This window comes from Tripterygium wilfordii, chromosome 13 (genome assembly GCF_013401445.1).
Source record: "Tripterygium wilfordii isolate XIE 37 chromosome 13, ASM1340144v1, whole genome shotgun sequence".
Lineage (NCBI taxonomy): Eukaryota > Viridiplantae > Streptophyta > Magnoliopsida > Celastrales > Celastraceae > Tripterygium > Tripterygium wilfordii.
The window spans coordinates 3,709,562-3,732,375 of NC_052244.1; the positions used below are offsets into that span (position 1 = coordinate 3,709,562).

General features: G+C 36.9%; 3 protein-coding genes across 14 annotated transcripts; 2 read left to right on the forward strand and 1 right to left on the reverse strand.

The window, feature by feature from the left end:
* The first annotated feature begins 242 nt into the window (after positions 1-242).
* Positions 243-6,199, forward strand: LOC120013594. Of its 7 annotated transcripts, XM_038865459.1 has the most exons (11): positions 243-395; positions 2,204-2,253; positions 2,397-2,445; positions 2,559-2,596; positions 2,997-3,102; positions 3,705-3,887; positions 3,973-4,200; positions 4,378-4,461; positions 4,619-4,702; positions 4,799-4,880; positions 5,860-6,199. In XM_038865459.1, the coding sequence occupies exons 2-10, from the start codon at positions 2,206-2,208 to the stop codon at positions 4,861-4,863; spliced, it is 885 nt and encodes a 294-aa protein (XP_038721387.1). In that variant the 5' UTR covers positions 243-395; positions 2,204-2,205; the 3' UTR covers positions 4,864-4,880; positions 5,860-6,199. The 7 variants fall into 7 exon arrangements, with proteins under 7 accessions (XP_038721387.1, XP_038721380.1, XP_038721382.1 ...); XM_038865452.1 differs by having other exon boundaries at positions 244-395; positions 3,973-4,461; positions 5,860-6,194; XM_038865455.1 differs by lacking the exon at positions 2,559-2,596 and having other exon boundaries at positions 285-395; positions 3,973-4,461; positions 5,860-6,194.
* An 831-nt stretch (positions 6,200-7,030) lies between these two features.
* LOC120011865 (condensin complex subunit 1) lies at positions 7,031-16,384 on the reverse strand. Of its 3 annotated transcripts, none has more exons than XM_038863006.1 (16): positions 16,165-16,384; positions 15,021-15,346; positions 14,624-14,784; positions 13,334-14,519; positions 12,989-13,180; positions 11,387-12,049; positions 11,090-11,266; positions 10,675-10,742; positions 10,324-10,546; positions 10,140-10,239; positions 9,920-10,035; positions 9,781-9,838; positions 8,853-9,004; positions 8,572-8,770; positions 7,437-7,604; positions 7,031-7,347 (listed from the first exon to the last, which is right to left on the reverse strand). In XM_038863006.1, the coding sequence occupies exons 1-16, from the start codon at positions 16,295-16,297 to the stop codon at positions 7,235-7,237; spliced, it is 4,035 nt and encodes a 1,344-aa protein (XP_038718934.1). In that variant the 5' UTR covers positions 16,298-16,384; the 3' UTR covers positions 7,031-7,234. The 3 variants fall into 3 exon arrangements, with proteins under 3 accessions (XP_038718934.1, XP_038718936.1, XP_038718935.1); XM_038863008.1 differs by having other exon boundaries at positions 7,437-7,595; positions 16,165-16,297; XM_038863007.1 differs by having other exon boundaries at positions 7,031-7,341; positions 16,165-16,297.
* A 742-nt stretch (positions 16,385-17,126) lies between these two features.
* On the forward strand, positions 17,127-22,749 carry LOC120013879 (pentatricopeptide repeat-containing protein At2g35030, mitochondrial). Of its 4 annotated transcripts, none has more exons than XR_005471492.1 (3): positions 17,127-17,459; positions 19,288-20,045; positions 20,566-20,890. XR_005471492.1 is itself a non-coding variant. In XM_038865847.1 (3 exons), the coding sequence occupies exon 3, from the start codon at positions 21,493-21,495 to the stop codon at positions 22,255-22,257; it is 765 nt and encodes a 254-aa protein (XP_038721775.1). In that variant the 5' UTR covers positions 19,289-20,045; positions 20,566-20,718; positions 21,420-21,492; the 3' UTR covers positions 22,258-22,749. The 4 variants fall into 4 exon arrangements, 3 of the variants coding, with proteins under 3 accessions (XP_038721777.1, XP_038721776.1, XP_038721775.1); XM_038865847.1 differs by lacking the exon at positions 17,127-17,459 and adding an exon at positions 21,420-22,749 and having other exon boundaries at positions 19,289-20,045; positions 20,566-20,718; XM_038865849.1 differs by lacking the exons at positions 19,288-20,045; positions 20,566-20,890 and adding an exon at positions 17,619-17,905 and having other exon boundaries at positions 17,128-17,459.
* The last annotated feature ends 65 nt before the right edge of the window (positions 22,750-22,814 follow it).

Consider the following 22,814-nt stretch of genomic DNA (forward strand, 5'->3'; position numbering starts at 1 on the left):
CCATTTTACAAAGAAATTTATTTTATCCATATTTTTATCCACTTATTGCTAGGCTTTTATTTTTAGCCCTTTTATTTTTCGAGACTTAAAATCAATGTCGTTTTGACCATTTTTTGACCTCACCAACAAATAAAAAAATCGGATGGTAAAGATAGTTCCCATCAATCACCTGATCTCCGTCTAGTGGGCCCCTGATGCTCCACAAACTCTCCACTTGTCGTGATTCTCATGCCGCACAATAATAAATTTAAAAATATATAGAAAAAGCGAAGACGCTGATCCAAAGGGCAAAGAGCGAGCGAAGAATCGGAGTATTGAACGCAGAGACGAAACAATTTCCTTCATCTAATCACTGTCAAATTCTCACTCAAATCGTCTTGGATTCGGAAGAGAAGGTGAGATCGAGCTTCGTAATTCCTCTATTATTTTTGATTCCATTTGTGTTTTTTTTTTCACCTGTTAATTATTGGTTCTTTTATCTTTATCAATTTTCGTTGATTTGGAATTATCTTCGTGAGATCAGGAGATAATATGTGTATATCTGTTATTAGTTTCAGTTAGTAGGTGTTTTGCTGTGATATGTAGTCGTGCACGCAGGTTTACTTGCTTTGCCGGGTTTTTTTGGTTTTATTGATTCTCTAGGGTTTCATACTATATTTTCTGTGGTTGTTTTTGGTGATCGATTATTTATTTAATTATAGGAAAGATACGGAAATCATTGAATTGATTAACTCATGGAGTCCGGTTTGATTCTCAAGATTATTAAGCTCCTAGTGATGAAACAAACCAAAAAAGAGAAGGTTTTTCGAAGTACTTTACTTGAGCTCAATCCCTACTTGTTTGAGCTTTAAAAGGTTTCAAGTTTAGTTCATTTAAAGTTGGTCAAGCTTGAGTTTGAGCTTGAATTTAGCCTTGACTAAAAGTTTGAGCTCAGTTTGAGTTTGAATTTATATGAAAATGTCATTGATAAACATATTAAACTTGATATTACCACAATTCATCAGTATGTTTTCATATATGTTTACTGTGTATAATGTTAAAATAGAGGTTAGAATATGAAAGTAAAGGCTTCTGAGTCTACCAGGCGAGCTTTACTAGGCAGAAATATGGCTCACTCATTTATGAAAGGAACTTTAAAGTTTCTTTATAGTGGCTAGTGGCCCTTTTGTTTTATCCCTGTTGGAAAAACACCTTCTTTTGGAAGGCCGGAGAAGAATACAACAATGGTTTTCTTGATATGTTGTTCCTTTGGTTGAGTAAAAAGAATCCTCGCTTTATTTGATCTTTATTAGTACATTTAATAGTATAATTCAAATCTCTGTTTCAAGAAGAGCTCCAACCTTCAATCTGTGCCGTTCCATCTTAGTTGTAACTTGTAAGGGGAGTTTTAAATGTAGACACATGTTTAACAATTACTATTGGAGTAAGAAATTTTGACAGGTGGTGTTTTTTGGATTTTTTTAACACTAAATTTAGATGGCTCGACGAATTGCAATGGAATTGGAAAATCCATTTTTTTGCTACTTAATGTTGTTATCATGCTTGTTAGAATCCAAACTCCGAACTTTCAAGAGAAGGCATGTTTTCCTTCATTAAAAACAAGTTTGTGTTCTGCTGGATGAGAGGAACCACAAATTTTGAAGGATATGAAATGTGAAGTGAAGTGGTTGGAGAAGCATGGGAAGGGGGAAGTGGGCTGATGGCAGTGAGTGTTAGGAATTTATATGGTGCCTTGGGAATAGCTGGGATTTTTTCTGAATATATTAGATTACTCCTAAATTTGCTTCCAGTATCAGTGTTGGAAGCAGTAGTTGTGGATAGTAGAATAGGAAGGGCCCCAGTGCGTATTTTAAGGTTTGGCAAAACATGTAGTCTTTGCATTCTTTTTCCTTTTTTGTAAGATGAGGGAGAGGAATAACAGGGAGGGACTTGGATTTTTTACTTGGGAGTCCATATGAATTTGTTTCTGACTTCCTATGCATCAACTTATGTGCCAGAACTCAAAAGCAGAAGTTACATATGTTTATTCCATACGGTCTACATCAGTAACAATGCATATAATAGAGGAAGTTGGTTCTTTTCCCTCAATTTCCAGTTAACATTTTTACTGTGCATGTTTGTTTTGGGTCATATATATTCCATATCTGTAAAATTCTGTAATGCTGTGGAGGGTTTCTTACACAAGTTTCTTTTTGTTCTAAAGAGATGTCAAGTGGACCAGTCAGAAGGGTTTCACCCAGAGATATTCAATTGGTAAAGATGCTGTGCTTTTAATTTTGCTATGTGCTGTCATTTTTGCATATGCATGTGAGATTTTTTGTCCTTTTCTTTTTATGGTTTATATTGTAATATCTATTTCAGTTTTAAAAACCATGCTATATTAAATGATTTGGCAGGGGTTTAATGTCCAATTCAAAGAGAAAAAATGGAAGCAAACACAAGGATGTAGGATGATATTATGCAGTCAACTTGACTTTATTTCTTCAGTTTCTTATACTTCAGTTCTTTTTAACACTTACAGTTCAGTTTCATATTGTTTTGACATCTGTATCTAGAAGGCAACATAAGGATCCTTTGGCGGCTAGGTTTGTTCCTGGTACTCTACAGTGAACTGTATTTTATCGTGGTGTGAGTCATTCTAATTGAGTTTTTTGAAAAAGGTCTGTGAAGATTGTGATAGCATTGAGTTTAAAGTTTTTCTCTTTTCTATATTTTGATTCAAGCTTTGTTTCTGTTGATGATTTTTTTGGGAACAAAACTGTGGCATTGACTTCGTAGTTATTTTGGGAACCTTAGTTCTTTGAATTCTGGAAATTTGGTTGCCATAAAATGCTATAAGTTTGTCGGAGCTACCATTAGGTGGGTATTAGGGAAATTAGCTACATAAGTGCTTATATTTTGTTTCTTTCCATTGGCTTGTTCTTTAACCTTGGAGACATTCGATTTCTTGTACTGTCCCAGTTGTTCTATTTTGGCTGATCTATACCTGATTTCAGGTGCAAAGTCTTATAGAACGATGTCTACAACTATACATGAACCAGAAAGAAGTTGTGGAAACTCTGTTGGCGCAGGCAAAGATAGAGCCTGGTTTTACAGAACTTGGTATCCATGATTTTCTTCTTCTTTTTATTTTTATTATCAATTTCATTTTTACAAGGTCTGGAATTTCACAATGCCTTAATTGTTGGATTTTCATTTTTGTTGGGAACAAGGTGCCAATTCTCGCTTTTATTATTGCTTTCAGCCTTTTGGGTTTAAAGTTCACTGAAGACAACAGTACTTGCAGATTGATCTCCACGTAATATGCTCAAGTTGGGCTTGTTTTTGTTTATTTGATCTTTGCTTTTCCTATGCGTTTTTTTGTGTGTTTTTAATTGACATGGAAATTGTGTGTGTTGAGTTTGGTGGGGTGGGGTGGGGATGTCATTGCAGTTTACGCATATTTCCCTTTCTGGGGAATGTGGGTGATTGGAGTTATGAACATCTTAATTTGCACTGCTGTCTCCCATTGAGAGAGAGAGAGAGAGAAAGAGAGAGAGCCTGATGAAGCAATACTTTTCCATTTGTTTTCAATTGAACTAAGCGATATTGTTTCTTTTCTATCTTGAGATTTCTCCTTTTACTTGTTTTTTATTAAAAAAGCTATAGGCATTTTTTCATAGGTACTCCTCTACTAAGATCGTAAATCTTTGCGTTCTTTGCAGTTTGGCAGAAGCTTGAAAAAGAAAATTGGGACTTCTTTAGGGCTTATTATCTGAGATTGATGGTGAAGCACCAGATAATTGAGTTCAACAAGCTGCTTGAGCAACAGGTGCTGTTGATGCATCAGATACAGCCCACTGGAGTTGCGTCAATGCCTACATCTAATGGATCTCATATCCAACAATGTAAAATCTTGTCTTTGCAATTCTACACACATTAAGTTTGTTGAAATGCAATCATCTCATGAATTGATTCTGCTTATTCCGACAGTGCATCACAACTCAGCATTATATGCCACAGAACAGGCAGGACCAGCTCTGAAGCAGGAAAATGTGCAGCACAACATTGGTTCCCGTTCACCCAATGCATTTACTAACGGTGGATCTTCATCACACAAAAATATGCACAGCGCCATTGATATGTCTGCCCATGCGTGTAGGATTGATGTTCCCCATAACCTGCTTCCAACTCAGAGCTCGAATATTGATTTGATTCAAGGTATAAATGGAGGGATGATCAAAACTGAAACTGGGTATTCTGGCAGTTCTCCTTACATGTTTGGTGCTGATGGCGAGGTCCTGGAAGCCCATCCACCAATTGGGGATACATCCGTTGTATCTTTTAGTAGTGTAGAGTCCAGCACAAGATCCCTGAACGAAACACTTTTGGATGCAGACTCTGGTTCATTTGGATATTTAGATCAGATTCCTCGAAGTTTCAGCTTCTCAGATTTGACAGCAGACTTTTCTCAAAGTGCAGGTTTGTTAGTTGGACTAGAATCGAAATTTGGGTGCCTGCACACACGTCTATTTTATTTTAATTGGTTTTACTCTTTTTTTTAAATGGTGACATTTATTTATTTGTACTCAGTTTATGTTTAAATTTTGAACTTACACTTTAGCTTTAAATCTTTCAGATATATTGGAAAGCTATTCTCGTTCACCCTTCCTTACGGCAGATACAGAAAACTTCCTGGATTCTCATGATGGAGAGCACCAAGGTTAGTCTTTCCCTGTCCTCAGAATCTGAAGAAAAAGTTGCAGCCTTTCAAAATTTTCACATAGCATGGTGAATTACTGCTATCTTGGTCCTACAGGAGACAATAAAAGGTTGGATGCTATATCAGAAGGCTTGAGCTATGAAGATTTTGGAAGTGAATAGCCACAGAAGTATAAATTGTAAGTAGCTCTTAGTTCACTCTTTGTCAAAAAAATTTATGTGGGACAGCCTTATGATTTCTTGGTTCTCCTTATATCTATCATGGGAGGTGGTGAGGTACTTTAAGATTTTTGTGGAAGAAAGTGTTTAGGCAGCTGACGTTCATTCATTCTTTTTTTCTGGACTTTGAGTGACTGTTGCGTCAATAGTACCATGTACTATGTTTGCTAGGATCTGAAGGATGAAAAGGAAAGTTGAATCCTTTGTTGGTCTGTGGTCTTCATTAACAATATTTAAGTGAATTTGTCATGTGCCCAAGGCTATAAGGGCTTGGCTTGACGTTTACCAACAACTCTAGAGCTTTTAGCGTAGCGGGTGAGCTAGGTTCCTAACAGAATCATACATGTCAACATTTTTTGAGGTTTGAGAAACTCCAATGATGCATGTTATAGTACCTCTTAAGTTTGGAGTCGGCAATGTACTCTTCTTGCATATGACTGAACTTACTATAGAATGCCAGTTTAGCAGTTCTATACTTCTATGGCACGAATGAGATGATATTTTTGCCATGTTTATAAAGTATTTTCAATGGTTCCGGTATTCGATTCCAAATATTTGGTGATACAAAAGAGCTCGTCATGGTTCTAGCATATTCTCCTCCGGACTTGAACCAAGGCAAGGTCACTGGTTCGAATCCTACATCATGCTAAAAATTATTTAAAAAGAAAAGAAAAAAATTCAATTAGTCCATTCGCAGTTGTACAACCATTTATGGTAGTCTTCTTTGTTTATTTCTTTCGCTGTTTGTTTCTGAACAGAACCTGCATTCTTTGTTTTACTATATGCAATTTTAATGCAGGAGTGAAATAAGGTATCTGGGACTGAAGATGTATAATGAGTTTCGGAAAATAAATTTAAATTTTTATGCAGTAATTTGTTATATGGTAATCGTACTTCGTACCACGTGTAAATCATGCATGTTGTGCTTTTCTGCTGCAGGTCATTAAAAGGCTTTGTATATATCATTTTAAAGCTGGATAAGATCCAGATTTAACTTGAAGATCTATCAGTGTATCAAAAATTCACTGACAGAGGTGAACTTTACAAGGCTTGTTTAATAATAATAATAATAATAATAATCTATTGGCATCTTGGTGGTGGTGATGTCCTGGTTTGTATTTGAAGATTTGATTATAGGTAAAAGTTCAAACTGTAAAATGAAGATTTTGGTAGTGAAGAATGCTCTTTGAGAAGCTACATGTAAAAGACCATCTGAACTTGTGTCTGCATTGAGAACTTTGTGTACTTTGTAGGTCATCCTGCAGAACATGCAAGTAAACCACCTTCAAGATTCAAATATCATTTTTTTTATTTGCAATCCAATAATATAGCTGCCTAAGAAATTTATTTTAAAATAATGTGTACTTAATCGTAAAAATATCTTGGCTAACAGGGACGTTAGTGAAGATTGTAACTTTATTATTGGGTAACGTATTCTCTTATAGTACATTCTTATATAGCATTTCTGTAGTAATCTATATCATCTCATAATTATCAGTGGAGAGAGGGTTTGGGAAGGTAGAGTTTAGATGTATAGAGCCTCAACTCCACAGTATAGAGAGATTGTTTTCAATATTTGAATCATGACTCTCGTTGGTTGTAGTTCTACGATCTAAATTTCTAAACCCTAAATCCTAAAATCTAAACCCTAAATTCTAAACCTTAAACCACTAACTCCTAAACTCGAATATGTCATTTTCAAATAAACAAAACCATAATTTAAAATGGTTTTTGGGGGAGAATTGTAATTACAATTGTGGCTAAAAATTAGAGCCACTGCCAGCTAAATTTCGAGTCCCCTCCACTTCATGGTGCAATGGTTAGGCGGTAAAGTCAAGGTTTGTATACCAGAGGTCTATTTATGCTTATGTGGAGGACCTTACACAGCTAGCATGGTGCTCATTATCCAACTGAGATGAGTACACGTTATCGTCTACTGCTGCCCGTTGGCTGTGAACGATGGCTCATCTTCTGTTCTGAATGGATCCTCTGTAATCTACATTTCTACCGTTTGATTTCTCTAGAAATCTGAGAGGGATTGGTTTCAATTGTGTTAAAGGTGACTTCGTTTAGGCAAGAAGTTGACTACTTGAAGTACTCTGTCAGTCACTGTAGCTTCGCCATCAACTTCACAATTGAAAAAGAACACATACTAATATATTACATCAAGTGTTACAAAATATCATATGCCTTCTTTACATCCAGAAAGGCAAGTATGTATGATACAGCATTCATATGTTACAGAACTTGTAACTGATAATACAACTAAAAAAACTCCACACGCGGACACAAATATATCAAAGTAGCTAGGAACCTACCTTTTCCTTGACTTGGTATATCTACTAGTAGTAGTGGATGCTGAAATGCCACCACTCATTTGATTTTTTGTGCTGCTTTTCTTAACTCTGGATTTGGATGCCCCTGTAACTGCAAGCGCATTACTTTAACTTTTCATTTTCAATTCATAAACAGACATAGAAGATACCTTTCATATTGATTATCAGAAGTAAATATACCTTTCATATGAACTTTTGGAGACTGAACTTCCATGTCACCTGGTTCTGCCACCTCACTTGAAACACCAGAACATTCATCTGACTCCTCAGGTTTAGATTTTGACACATCATTTGTTGACTGACTCATGTTTTCCATGGAAGGACCAGCCTCTTCATCATCTGTTTCATCTTAAGAAATTCAGGCTTAGCCACCAATGACACCATTTAGCAGCATAGAATCAAAAAAAAATTCTGTAAATAAACATACTTGAAGCAGTACTATGACATTTTTTTTATGAACAATGACATTTTGGTTAACAGGAAAATAATCGACACCCAGTATCTTCTCGTGAAAAATTATTCTAATTGTTTACACATCTGAAGTGCAAAACCAGGCATGACGAAATTTCTTACTGGTTTTGCATTTACAACGACTCAAGGTACCAGAGTGAGTTAGTAGAATTGCATCAACTTGTAACTGAGCTGTGCACTGAAGGATTTCCTGCTGGAAGAGCGAATAATCACTAAGGTTGAGTAGCTCAGTAGCTACAATGTGGTTGAAACCAACATCAACTCTTTGTACACCTTCATTTAGGACCTCTAATTTACAGAAATTTTTTGGCTACCTCATTAATGCTTTCTAAAGCAGAAAGAGATGTTCAAATGTTCCGTCAAAGAAATGCAAGTGCAACTAACTAAAAGATGTTTCATGTCATTGTGCCCAAACTCAGTCCCTAACTCTTGATTTGGGGTAATCAAGAAGTTCTCTAAGGACTTTTTAATTTTTTTTATCTCAGTCTCAGATTTAGTTGGAGATAACACAATTAGTTACATCCTTCTACAGAAAATTCATTTTGTACTGAGAATGACAAAAAAATATAATTGTAATCCACAAACCATATCATATTCACAGATTGGTTAATACATCAGAAATAACAAATGAATCCATGCGTAGATTTCTTTCACTTCATGGAAGAACAAGTTTGCAAAACTGGTTTACATCACACATAGATAAAAGCAACACTAAAATCCGTCCAACACTACAATTTATGACTAATCTTTTAATGAAGACTCTCGGGGCCCAGGAAAATCATATGCATGGTGAAGTGCTTAAAAGAACACAAATTATACCACAGCACAAAATTAATTCACCAACCTTCAGTAATATCAGATTCTGCATCAGCTTCTACAGCATTTCTAGCTACCACACCTTCAACGCTACCAACCTTCTGTTGATGAATTTGAGCATTTTTTGCTGTTACTTCTTGCTCCTTCTTTTCCATGTGGAACTTATCAAGCTTTTCCTCAAACTCCTCAATACACACTTTAAGGTCCGGTTTTGCAAACTTTTTACTCTGATTAAAATAAGTATGAAGAAATATTATATCATTGAACATCAAATAATGAAGCACTTGAGAACACCGGAGAAATCAATACCTTGTTAATTATGTTTCTAAAATGATCCATGACTGAGTCCTCACTTAGGACATGTTCATATGTCTTAAATGACTCGATGAGTTTTTTCATACCCTTTTCAGTAAATGCCAGCTGGGAGAGGCAGTAAGAAATATACTGCCATTGTATAATATCTGCAACAAAAGATTAGTCTCCATTGTGAGCATGGAATCTTTTATCCTTTATATGGTCAAAATTTGTTATTTTACTATTTTTATCGTCTTCAACTTTGCTATGAGGAACTAATAAACAGAAAAGATATAGAAATAACACATTATATTTGTAATCAAATTAGAATTTGTGGTGAAATGCAAGGAACCTCCTTACAACTAAGCAAGCTGTTATGCAACTTAATGTTCCCAACTGTTTTCAGGCTTCAGCATTAACCAGAAGTAATTTCAGAAAAAATTACAATAATGACCATCAAAAAATCTACATCAAATTCATTTTCACGAATTATTGGGAATGATCATCCGTAGAATCATTAAAAATTGATTTAAAATCTAATGCTTCTATGAACAGATTCAAATGGATTTCAACTCTTCTGGCCACCAGCAATTAACAATCAATTACAATTTCCCAGAAGGAAAATACAGACATTAGCCATAAAGTGTAACAAGTTAAAAGGAAACACGACAAGAGACGTATATTCTGTAGGCCACCAAGAGCTCTTATGCGTAGATGACAAAATAGTGAAAATACTACTGTATTCGAAGATGCCTAGTGAAGCACGTTCTTAAACTGATAAATTTCAATAATTTTCTGAAATTCAAAAATGCAATTCACATTCGGCAGAACTTAAATTCTAAAAACATGAACTTGTGCTTTAATTTGTGCTACGGTTGAACGTTGAAAGCCAGGTTGCTGGTTCGCAAGCAAAAAGATAATGGAAGAAAACGAAAAATGATACCTGTGACTGCAATAAACCTATTGCACAGCTTTTCAACAAGAGCCTCCATTTGTTTGTCCTAGAGAAAGTAAGGAAATTAGTGTGATGATACTGCTATAAATAGGCAGTTGGCACTCCAATTAAGTTGACCAATCCATACCTTTTTTATTGAACCAATTAAGAATTGCATGATGCTGCAGAAGTTATCCCACTTTAGATCTTGATTTGATAGTTTGCCAAGAATATCTGGCAGCAAATTATATATAGGATTGCTTCCTGCAGATGGAGGAAAAAAATGTTTGTTCATCTAACAAAAATAATGACCAAGAAAAGTAAGTGCTAGCCATCAGTTTAATGTCACCAGCTGGTTTACCACTTACCTTTCTTGGACAACTCGTGAAAGAAAAGCCTAGCCAGATTTGAAATTCTGTCATCCTCATCTTCTAATCGTACAGCCATTTCATTTATGTAACCTTTTACCTGATCATGCAGCGTCAAAACTTTAGAGTCCAAATCCTATAAGAGAAGAGAAAGAGCATACACTAGTAGGACAGCATCTGAGACCTTCATCATATCGTTTAATATCAGATGTGAAAGTACAAGGACAGCATTCTTTCTAACAGAAACAGAAGGATCTCTTAATCGCAAATACATGTTCTCAGTCCATGGCTCCAAAAGATTGGGGAAACGAACTGCCAAATCTCCAAGAGAAATGGTACAATTCGAACGAACCACTTCAGATGGCGCACTCTCCACAACAGTAAAGAGAAGCTGAAGATTTGCTCCACTGGAGAAAAAAGAAAACATTTACTCAAAAAGTCAAGCATCCTTGAATTTGTGTTTGTGCGTGTGTCAGAGAGAGACAGAGGATGAGAGAGAGAGAGAGAGAGAGAGAGAGGGAGAGCTAAATCTCACCAAAAATCTGCATCAATAGTCATAAATCTGCAGAGAGCAAGCATTGCAGATGCCTGAAGCTCTGGATACTGGAACACATAAGAAGTCAGGCTGTTTATTAAACAACTTGCAGATTTTTTTGGGGAATGGGGGAAGAAAGACTGAAGAAAAAACAAGGTTGGCAAACCTAAATAAGAACACGGCTACAAGGAAGCAGAGGAAAAAATAATCATTTTATCATTGCTCGCTATCAACTGAATGACTACATGACCTATAAAGTATTACATCCAGGTGTGACCCAGGACAGCAATTATAGGACTTCTGGAACATTATTTTCAGCTCTAAATTAGCTATTACGGAAAACCGATGCAAATCATGCGATTATTTGGAATGAAAACATAATGAAAGCGTCAAAAGGGGAGGAAAAAGCTACCACCTTTTGCATCAAACTAATATTTCGACAAAGCTTTGACAGGAAAGTCGCACAGTGTCCTATCAAATTTTTCTCACTGGAGCCACCAGAAATAATTTCTTTCTCTGCTCTATCTGAGAGTGAATCAAGTATGGCATCTTTAGAGGCAGCAACACCTAACTCGGTATTAATATTATTCTCCTGCAAGTATCACCATAGGTAGACATTTCTTGAGCTAAAGGAGAATTATGTTAATAATATACATGGTAACCATTAATGATATCCTATTCCTTCATACTTTAACATTTCACATATACTTACCTTTGGTGGGTTAACATGTGTGGTCCCATTATCAAGAACATTTTGGTCATCAGCAGCTACTTTGTCCGTCGAAGCTTTTTGTTTCTGAATCTTCCGTATACAAGATTCAATGTACAACAACTGGTTCATAGCAACATGACTTACCACGAACAAATACCTACTAAGTTTTTCTACTCGAACTATGGTAAGAAAGCTCGAGCTCCAGCTGTCAACATCATTCTGTGACACATCCCCTCCACCAGATTCAAACACAGAATTAAGAGATTTTCTAACAATATCAGCAGCTAAGATTTCTGGGCTTGGATGAATTGTATATATGGCACTTATCGCTTTATCAGCAGCAGCATACCATATGGAATCTGGAAGACAGAGACCAATAATTAGGCTTTCTAGTACACCAAATAGCCGGCTACCATTGGTCAGTAACAACCTTTTCCTGTCCTCTTCAGATAGCCTCTGAATGGCCATGCAAGCTGTTCTAGCAAGCAAAGGTTCCACTTTAGCCCACCGACCAAAACCAATGTCAATAATATCTTGTAGATGAGAGCCAAGAATTCCAGTGGATGATTTAGCCGCCATACAAAGAATGGTTAAAGCGCCTCGACTCTGTTCTGCAGTGGTTCCACTGACATTAAAGCAAAAGAAATCCCATAATGCTGATATCTGCAAAAGCAATTACTTCATCAAAATTGTGACCCTTGTATGGCTATAACAGAGACCTTGATGAGAAGAAGTTAAAAATACTTGAAACTTGGCATTTATTAGCAGATGCCCCTAAAACATGCAAAAACCAGGACAGATCCAATAGTCCAGTCAACCCGAATGACATGACATCATTTTTTTTATCTGCATTGCGCTCACAAATTAACATTGAACTAAAGCACACAAACCTTTCCCATTCTTTTCAGTTCAATACACAGCCACGGTAAAAATATCAAGAAAAGTAGAGATCTGCTCTACCTATTCAAAAGTAAAATTATAGTCAAATATAGAGACAACTTTCTTCAATACGAACTCTCATTAGATGGATTGCAGTTGTATTGGCAAAAATGTAGAAGCCTCAAGTTTCCAAATCAAGTGGCCACTTTAATTAGTTATTATGCACTTTCCCAATCAAGTGGCCATTAAGAGTTTTTTCGAACTAAAACATGCTGCTAAACCATGCGTGCAAGTTGAGCCACATGTTCGCCTATACGGTAGAGATCCTTAAAGTTCTTGAAATGTTAAGGACTGATATGATTAATAAATTCTCATGAGTTTCATTGCTGCTTCTCAACTTTATAGTTTCCAAAACTAAGTCATTTTTTTCAGCTATCTGAGGAATATAAATTCAGTATCATGATCCCTGAAGTCAAGACAGAACATTATATCAATTCAAATCTCCTCATTTATTATTACGAAGTGAATAGAGATTTCATACAAAACAATTTTCAACATGTTCACAAGAGCTACAATAACATCAACAAAAATTTAATTCAAATCAGAAAGGGGCTATATACTCATAAATGTCAAATCAAGATTTAGATGTACTCGAAATGACTTTTTAAAACCCTGAGAAGAATTAGTAGCAGTTATGTTCCAGAGAAAATAAGAGGTACTCACCATGCTGGCAGATATATCACCTTTTGATACCAAGGCACCAACAATAAATTCCACAGCTGCCAGATCTCCTATATTTGAATCTACCGCAAGATTCAAAAGATTCTTTGCAGTTTCTATTGGATTTTTTCTTACATAAATTGTGATAAAGGCATTTTCAACAGCTTCATAGATGGATTTATCCTGGGAAAAAACCTATAGAAGCCACAGGAGAGAATGCTAGCCATGTTAGATGCTCATCCAGGATCAAATCTAAAAGTAGGATTCCTTGCTTGCTATTACAAAATATCAATATTAACTATGTCACATATAACTAGTAAGATGGAATGAGCACAAACAACAGCTTACCAGTGGTAACATCTTACGGAGGCAGGCTTCAGCACCCTCAATTTGAAATTGTTTGCATCTCATCAATAATAGAATTGTGTTTTCAACATCTGTTGCAGAAGATGAGGCCATCAACTGAACAAGTGTGGGCATGGTGGCAGATATGCACCTAGAAAACCTCAAGCCAGCCTCAAGAGATGCAACCAAGGCCCTGGTCTGCTCCAAGTTCCCAAGATCTGGCACAGAACTATCCTTCTTAGAGGTTCCTTCTACTTGAGGCAAACAACTATCAGTTAAACTGTCTTGCAGCTCCTTAACTGTCCCTTCACCATTTTCATTATCAACCTCACCATCTCCATCACAGGTTTCATTATCAGATTGTAAATCATCAGTACCATTTTCTGCTGCTTTTGCTGGTTCAAGATCACTCAGCTTCTTCTTGTATTGCTCCAAGGTTGCTTCAAATGAAACTATTCGAAGTTGTGGACCAAATGGATTATGCTGCAACATCATGATAAGTAAATTTAATGCAGCTTTTCGAACAATCGCACTCTTATCCTCTAACCTCCCAGCAGCAACTGCTGCGACCTCATTCCACAATCCAATTGAAACACAATTCCCTTCACAAAGCTCAGCCCAAACTTGAAGGACTCGACTCCGAGTATAAGCTGAAACATCTCGACATCTTTCAAGCAAGATTTCCAACATGGCTTGCTTAGTGCGGAGACGAACTGATTTAGAACTCACTTCTCCCTCAACATCGTTAAATGCCTTTGCAACCAACTTCCCCAAAACTCCAACAAGAGCATTCCTTATCTTGTAAGATTCACCACCAAAGTGTGGGACCAACAGTCCAATGTTCGTGGAGAAAAACTTTGGCAGCCGATCAGCAAGGTCCACCAAAAAACGCCCAATATTTTCAGCCCCAACAGTGTCCTTAGTATAGGCTTTTGTGTTGGTACGCCCAATCTCCCTTACAAGAGTTGCTGCTAGGGTTGTATCAGCATACTTCTTTTCAGCCCCAGTAACAGCATCAGCAATGGGGGTAACAAGAAAATCAAATTTGTGAACCAGGTGCATGATGGATGCACAAACCTGTGTTGTGTAGTGGTATTTTGTACCACAAGCCCCAATGATGCGACAAAGGGCATCTTTTGTATCCGAGTCCTTCATTAGTGTTGCATTCTCAAACATAGAGAAAGCATTTCTGAAAGGGAAAAAAAAAAACCAGATATATGAATCAAGTCCGAAAATTAACATAAACAATGACAAAACTAAGCCTAATTGAGCTAGGTTAATAATCCAACTTACTTCACGATGAAAGACAAATAATTTTCGTCCAAGTCTGATGACCCAAAGAGCAATGCAAGGTTGATCTCTAGGGAATTAGCAATCAAGTTAAGTATCCGACCCCTCTGCAACTCCCAATTCCATGAGCTAGGTGGCTGTTTCTTCCTGTTACTTGCTGCCACCTAAACCCAGGACCAATTAGCAGCACTGAAACCAATTAGTATCACCGAAATGGAAGCAGCAGTAGTAGTAGTTTTACTTCCAACACATACAATATATAAAAACAAATAGATACGGGCAAGCACATAAAATCAATCGTAAGTCGTAACACATATGGGAGAGAGAGAGAGCGGGGAGATGATAAGATTAAAGAGAAATAACATTTATCAATAATGCAATAAGACGAGGGAGGGAATACCTTTGAACTTTGACTGGGAGTAACATATGACTCCTCAATGAGCACAATGCTAAGAAGGAAGAACGTGTATATCTTAAAAGCATTACGATGCGACATGATCCGATCCAAAACCATAGCACCATCATCATCCTGGCCTTGGCAACTACGTGAGAGCATGTCAACATTCGGGAGAAGAACAGTGAGATTGGATCGAAGACTCTCTACAAGATTGAGCTTGCATGATCGGGTGAGACTAGAGAAGCCCTTAATCAATGAGTAAACGCGATCAAAGACATCTTGCTCCTCAATGCAGAAGAGCTCTTTATCAGAGAGATCAAAGGATACACCTATTTGCAGTAAAATGAAGAGTTTGAGTTTGAGAGTTTAAGCCCTGTTTAGTATCCAAGAAAATGATACTCACTATTTCATTTCTGATCAATTTGTTGCTTTAAATCTACAATTTCGACTAGGTAAAGGACAATAAGTCATTATTTTTATCGATAACTTGGGAAACCAAGAAACCTTCGCAAATTTCTTTCTCCTCATTACTGTTACATAAAATTCATAAATAATATTAGGTTCTCTTATGTAGGTTTGCTTGCAAACGTTGACTGTCTCGTTCCTTACCCACAATTCTGTAATAAAATTAAAATCCCTTTTCATAAACAAAATCAAGAATTAATTTCGCAACACGCTTTGAAATTATGAAGAAACTTGAAAGCAGTCAAACTGAAAACGGGTTGCAAACCTTACAGATACGCAGTTTAGTTCCTTTAAACTCAGAATCCAACAAAAGAAACAGCAATTTAAATGTAAACGTTTATTTCAGTCAATCTTATCCATCTTCCGCCATATTATCCAAGTAAATCATGTTTTCTTTATATTCTGTTTTCTACGCTCTTCCTTCACTTTCTAGGCAGTCAAGCAAAACTTTTTCACTTATTTGGGCACCGTGAGCTAAGGAAATCAAGCGAATTCGACTTTGGTTGACTGAAAATAACAAAAATATTACTCGTAGCAAGGAATGCTCCTTCTAAGACCTTAATAAAACATAATTAGCCAGATCTTTTATCCCTTTTTGTTTCCAGAATTTTCCCGAGAACCAAAAAGAATAGATAGGGAAATGGAGGCAAACATCATAATTTTGAAAGGGAATAGAACTTACCTTTGACAAATTCTTCGAGTTCAGAAGGGCGGAGCGAAACGAAGTCGGTAGCGTTCTGGACGTAGAGGCGATTGTCTTCCTGCTCCTCTTCTAGGGCTCTGAGGTTTTGCGGAAACACGAAGTGAGGAGCCATTGGCCTCCGTAAACCCGCAGAGAGAGAAGAGGGGAATCTACAGATACAGAGAGAAAGTTATGGTTTTCTAGAAAGAGAAAGAGGGGTGACACTGTATACCGATTTCAAATGTAATCGAAAGTTTGAAGAAGCGGGAATGCCCATGCTTCTTTTAGGGCGGGTCTCAGTCGGATCCATACCCTGGTATTAGGAGTGGAAAACTTTGTTTAATCCAGAATCCGGATCTAATTTGTCCAATCCAAATAAAATCAAGTTTATACATAAATTATATGTCCGAAATCTAGATTTAAACAAAAAGAAAAATTTGTTCGATTTAAATTCGAATACACATCCAAACCCATAAAACTTATCCAATTTATTGGTGTGAATTAGTTTGTTGTCTAATTTATTTGTTCGAATTTAAATCAATATGAGTTTGTTCAATTAAATACATCCGAAATTCCATCCAGGTCTGGGTCCGAAAATATAATATTTCGTAAATATATGATGTCATTGTCAGACTCGAAATCGATCCCTATTTTTTTTGCCACTCCTACTTTTTTTGAGTCAAATTTAGATTTGATTATATAAAGTTTACCAAATAAATTAGGTATTTGGGCAATCATAAAGATGAAGTATAAGTCTACAATCAAAAGAACTAAAAAAAACACAAAGACCCATCGCGAATTACTCTTAGACGACATCATATTACATCGGACATTCTCGGATAATCGCGGAATGATTATGTACTCCATTTGCAGCCCTACCTAATACCTGTAGTCCATATTTATTTAATTTATTAATTGTAAAATGATTTGCAAAATGATAAGGATGATTCATTCTGGCACAGTACATATACGTTTCTAGATATCATTCGTCGGTACATTTCCCGTCAAAGTCAAAACTCAAAACCTAGTCTTTCACTTCACTATGGAAATCGATTTTCTTTCCGCGAAAGTCTATAAATTCTGAATTGATTTTCTACTCATCTGGATAATTGGGTTACAGAGGAAAATGGCAATGCCGTGGAGCATGGTTTTATGGATGGCGGAGATGGTGTGGTTGGCTCTTGCGGGCTGGGTCTCTTCTTGCTTGAATGTTGCTGATGAGCTTGCTAGGGCTCTGCGAAACGGCGATATCGGGCCCCTTCATGCTGGATGATCATACGAGAAAATGCTATCTGGTTCGTCCTTTGTATATTTGTTTTGCGCGTATGTGTGTGTTTGTTTGTAATTCGGGCTGGTAGTTGGTGGATCTTGTTTAAGTTTATAGAATTTCAATACTCGGGTTGGAGATAATAGTACATGATGATTCTTATCTATTTGACATATTGAAAAGGCAGAAGAGGATAGTATCTTATGGAAAGTGGCGATCTGAATCTATTTTAAGATTCATCAATGAATGATATGCAGCTCTTCCCAATTTATTACTGAATTGCCGCTCAACATCATTTTAGTCTTGTAACCTTAGCCTTAGGGCAGCTCTTAGACGAGAATATGTATGGCTTGGAACTTGAGGAATTGTGAATCCATTGTAACATTGTCAATTTTATGTGGTGAAAGAAGAAAATCATGTATTCCAATGCTTGATTGGTAATAGACTAATAGTTGAATAGTTTGGTCGTACAAATAATTTTCGCAGTCTTTTGTTGAAATGCTTTCTTATTCGTTTGTGGAACTTTGTTGACGAGTTTGTATATTAGAATGTTCTAATGGAGCCATGTTGAAAACAAAGACATTGTCTTGGCCGTTTGCATAAAGGTTCAAGTAGCCAAACCAGAAGTTCCAAACACGCCATAAATTGTATTGATTAAGCTGGGGAGGAACTTGCGAAGAACTTTTCTTGGTGGTCATCTCTTAGTTTTTGTTTTGATAATACAGGATTGAGTCTTATCTTGAATAGGTATATGAGCGCGATTTAGTATTACTTGTTATGGGGCAAAACTAGGTTTGATTCAATTGGTGACAAAATCAACCCGTGGGATCAAACTAGCGATGCGGAACTTTAAGAAGATGACGACCAACATCAGGATTTTAGATGATGCAGCCATCAGTACCCATATGTCAATAAATCAAATAGGTATGAATTATTAGAAACTGGATAATGACTTCTTAAATCTGATATGACTGGTGTTCACCATCCAGTTAGGTGTTTTAGAAACAAAAAATAGCACTGTCCCAATTCATTGCTGCAAAACTGTGCACTATTAAATGACAAGGGAGAAAGTGTTTCATTTCCAGGTTCCCAGTTTTCCTGTTGATTTTTTGGGAATGCAGCGGAATACTTACAAATTTGCTTTGCAGCTGTTGTTTTTCTGCCTGACTCCTGAAATAGTATAAACTCAGCTGCTGGTTTTTTTCACCTGTGAATATCACTCAACAATATTTGCTTGGTTTTTGTGGGACCACAGTTATGGTAGGCCTTGAAGATTTGTTGAACTATGCAGGGCTAACTGAGTATCTCAGTGAATTAAGTTATAGTATCACACAAGCAAAAGTACCAGCTACTTATAGTTCCACTGAAAGAAACAGGTAAAGGAACCAGAAAAAAGATTAACCCAATTTAACCATTAATTGGAAGTTACAGGAGTAATTTACTAGTTACCAAACTACACTAACTGAAAAAATTTCTTCGAAACTAGGTATTTTCATCCATATTTACAACAACAAAGCATAAGCATTCACTTGGGAGTGTAATTGCTGATACCTCAGAATTCTAAGTACTGTGATTTCCAGATAATGTTTCATCACAAGGACTGTAGGATGAGTTTCCTACTAGTTACAAGTCTAATGGTTCATGGTCACCTAACAAGCCCAAAGTTTCCATGTGATTAGCTTGGTCGCATGGGTGCCTCTCATATGTTTTTAACTTCTCCAGCTCCACAGCCACTTGTTTCGTCGTCATCTTTTGCATCCCTTCAACCTTGTACATTTCTCGGCAAGCTCTGCAACTTCTTCAATGTGCTTGCTGTTTCCCTTGCTTACTATTGGGGCCTCAAGAATCTGTAACAGGTGATTCTGTTTCATTTGACGAAATAAAATGAGATGAAAGACTTTGTTCAGTGTCTGGTCTCTCAAAAGTACAGGCGTTTATCCTGTTAGCAGATCTATGAGAACTACTCCAAAGTTGTAGACATTGCTTTTTTTTCTGTCAGCTGACTCATCTGAAAGTATTCAGGATCCAGGTAACCAAGCTTTCATGTACATTCGTGGTTGTTTGAGTTTAATCTTGAGGAATTAGCCTTGGAGCTCTGAAATCAGAAACTTTGGGACTATGCTTGTTATCCAGTAACATATTGGCAGACCTGATATCACGATGAACAATTGGTATTGATGTTGCAGAATGCAGATAGGCAAGGGCAAGCTGCTGTCTGCAGCTATTCTCAGACTTTTTCCCATGGTAAGAAAAGAATTCCACTGTGACTATGAATGTGATCATCAAGGATCCCATTGGACACAAATTTATACACCAGTTAGGGGATTTTGTTCTCTTAACAGCTTCCCAAGAACACCTCGCGGCGGACTTATGGTGGTTGATCTGAGTAACTATAAGTCTATAACAATCTCATGGATGAACTGTTCAATGCGGATCTTGTCTACTATCTTTGATTTCTTTATGGCACCTATGCTGTTGTTAGGTAAAGACCCCTATGTACATTGTTCCATGGCCTCCTTCACCGATGATTTTACTCTCAGCATAGTCGGTGGGTGGTGGCTGTTTCCAACTCTTTACCTGTAAATACTTTTGTGGACTCTGAAGAATCATCTTGGTAAGCAATATGTTGTTTCAATGATAGACCTATATTTTTCTGGAAGAACCTCTCGATGCTTAACGATGATGATAATGCCATTGATGCTTCTGAGATGGAGAAAATGATGTTAGAAGGAGACATGACAACATGTGCTAGGAACTTCGAAACAAAACCACACTTCTTTCTTGCTTTCATTTGTTCTAGTTAAGGGACAAAAGCTGGTACTGACTAGCTTTTCAAATTAAGCTGCATATCATGCTTCAGCAAGAAGATTGGTTTTTAAATAAGAAAAATAGTCCATGAGATCATGACTTAATTTGGAAAGGGAGGTTTTGGAAGTAGTAACATAGAAATTTAAAGTTGAGGATTGAAACTAAACATTAAGATAGCAGATGATTATAAGTCTCTGTAAATAAATGAGCCAGGGGTGGTTTAAAGGGGGAAAACTGTTGTTTTATTTCACATGATTTCGTATAATCACGGTGGTTTATGCTTTCCAAGTTTTGCTTAAGTGATTAAACATGATTTAATTTTACAGGTGCAACTCTGGTTCCACTTTGTATCAATTGTCAGACTCAGTTGTGTCATCATTGCTGCAAGCATGCCAGTCCGTGGAAAACAGAGAGGAAGAAAAGTTTGCACTGAAGCCGTATTGTATTGAAAATGCCATTCTCATTTCTTGCTACATCAGGTACTGTTCTTCGTATAAAATGTCGTTTTCCGTTATTAAGACTATTTCAAAATCAAAACTAATTCTTAAAGTTGGTCGTAATATTACATGAAGATTTTTTTATAAGCTGAATTATTCAATAATAAGGTAAAATCGTCAAATTTTATTGGTTTTTTCTGATTTGATTGCTTAACTTATATTGTAATTGAACCGTGCTAGCTTGGTGACCAATTTACCAGTTCTACGGTTTGGCCGGCACGAAATGGTTTTTATATCTTTCTTTGTGATGCTACATTTATTGAGAATATTGAAATGAAAATATCTGGTAGTTATGTTTAATCACCTGGACACGCTGATTTCTTTATTTATGTTTGCCTAAGCCCATTTTTAAATTCATTTAAACCTGGAAAACCCAACTCATTCTATCGCTAATATTTTGTGTGGGACTCCAAAAGTACAAAGCATGTACAACTAAATATATATATTTGTCTCTGTGTCTGTTTGCAAAGGTTATTGATGCTAAATGTTCTTCTTAATAGTTATACTATGAATTTTGTCCTGATTTGAAATATTCAGCTCGTACATTTACTTTTGCCCCATCTGGCCATGTGAGCCTTGAAATTTTCCTTAAACAACACCATTCAACCATACATATAGAAAAGGCCAACGACCTGTATATTACTGAACACCATGAATATTACTAATACTTGATGTCCTCTTAGGTTCTGTGCCTATTAAAGCTTTGAAAAAGGGAATGTTGTATTGCTTTGACCTAATGCTAAAGAGGTTTTTGAGATGATGCCGAAGAGAAACATAGTTTCTTGGAATGCTATGGTTATAGGGTTGGCGGGGAATGGAAGGACTCAGGAGGCTAGAGAAGTTTTTGAGATGATGCCGGATAGAAACATAATTTCTTGCACTGCTATGGTTACAGGGTTGGCAAGTAGTGGAAGGATTCAGGAGGCTAGAGAGGTTTTTGAGATGATGCCGGAGAGAAACATAGTTGCTTGGACTGCTATGGTTACAGGGTTGGCAAGGAATGGAAGGATTCAGGAGGCTAGAGAGGTTTTTGAGATGATGCCGGAGAGAGACGTGTTTTCTTGGAATGCTATGGTTACAGGGTTGACAAGGAATGGAAGGATTGAGGAGGCTAGAGAGGTTTTTGAGATAATGCCGGAGAGAGATGTGGTTTCCTGGAATTGTATGATGACAGCCTATGCTCACCATGGATGTGGAAGAGAGGCAATCAACATATTCCATAAAATGCAGGACATAGGGCTCAAACCTAATGACATGACTTATGTAGGGCTACTAACTGCATGCAACCATGATGACTTAGTCGAAGAGGCCCTGAAGTTCTTTAATCAGCTAGTGAACGACACATCCATAAAATTGCGAGAGGATCACCTTACCTGCTTGGTGAATCTCTGCAGTCGTGCAGGGAGGTTAAAAGACGCAGTTGATCCCATCAAGCGAATTGGTTCTAAGCAATCGTCCTTTTTGTGGAGGGCAGCTTTTGCCAAAGTTCATTTCCATGGAGATGTGAAGCCTGGGAGCTGATAGCAAAAGATCTTTGGAGGTGAATCCAGAAAATTCAGCTGCATGCTTGCTGCTGTCAAACATTTATGCTTCTACTGGAAAATTCAGGGAAAAAAGAAGGGAGGTTAAAAAAGCATACCAATTGCAGCAGGATTGAAGGTGGGAACATATTTTAAATGTTTATAGGTGGTGACAACTGACAAGTCCCGTTCTCATTCCAAGATAAATTATTACTTACTCCTCGTTCTCCATGCGAAAATGAAAAAGCTTGGAGATGTACTAGTAATGGTTCAGTAGTGGATTAGAGTTACTTAAAATGAGAGATACTTAAAAGCCAGTGTTGTATGTAGAGAAAGTCACCTCTCTGAAGATGGAGAAAAGATGTTCCAGTGTTGCCACAACAATACTCATTAGCAGGGAGAATTAGGGTTGTGAATTTGTGATTCTTTCACATCATTGGCCTAGTTGATATCATTGGATTTGAGTTAATTCACCATTTTGATTCTTTCACAACTGCTATAATTTCTTCACTTGCAATTTGAGCCTTAAGAATCTGGAACATGCTATTCTGTTGCATT

Excerpts from the sequence above, each read along its gene's own strand:
- LOC120013594 (XM_038865452.1), top strand. The coding sequence starts at position 2,206 with ATGTCAAGTGGACCAGTCAGAAGGGTTTCACCCAGAGATATTCAATTG. Across the intron at positions 2,597-2,996 it reads GGCGGCTAGGTTTGTTCCTG|GTGCAAAGTCTTATAGAACG; the intron begins GTACTCTACAGT and ends ACCTGATTTCAG. Across the intron at positions 4,703-4,798 it reads TCATGATGGAGAGCACCAAG|GAGACAATAAAAGGTTGGAT; the intron begins GTTAGTCTTTCC and ends TTGGTCCTACAG.
- LOC120011865 (XM_038863006.1), bottom strand. The coding sequence starts at position 16,297 with ATGGCTCCTCACTTCGTGTTTCCGCAAAACCTCAGAGCCCTAGAAGAG. Across the intron at positions 15,347-16,164 it reads ACTCGAAGAATTTGTCAAAG|GTGTATCCTTTGATCTCTCT; the intron begins GTAAGTTCTATT and ends TACTGCAAATAG. Across the intron at positions 11,267-11,386 it reads CACATGTTAACCCACCAAAG|GAGAATAATATTAATACCGA; the intron begins GTAAGTATATGT and ends TGATACTTGCAG.
- LOC120013879 (XM_038865847.1), top strand. The coding sequence starts at position 21,493 with ATGATGCCGAAGAGAAACATAGTTTCTTGGAATGCTATGGTTATAGGG.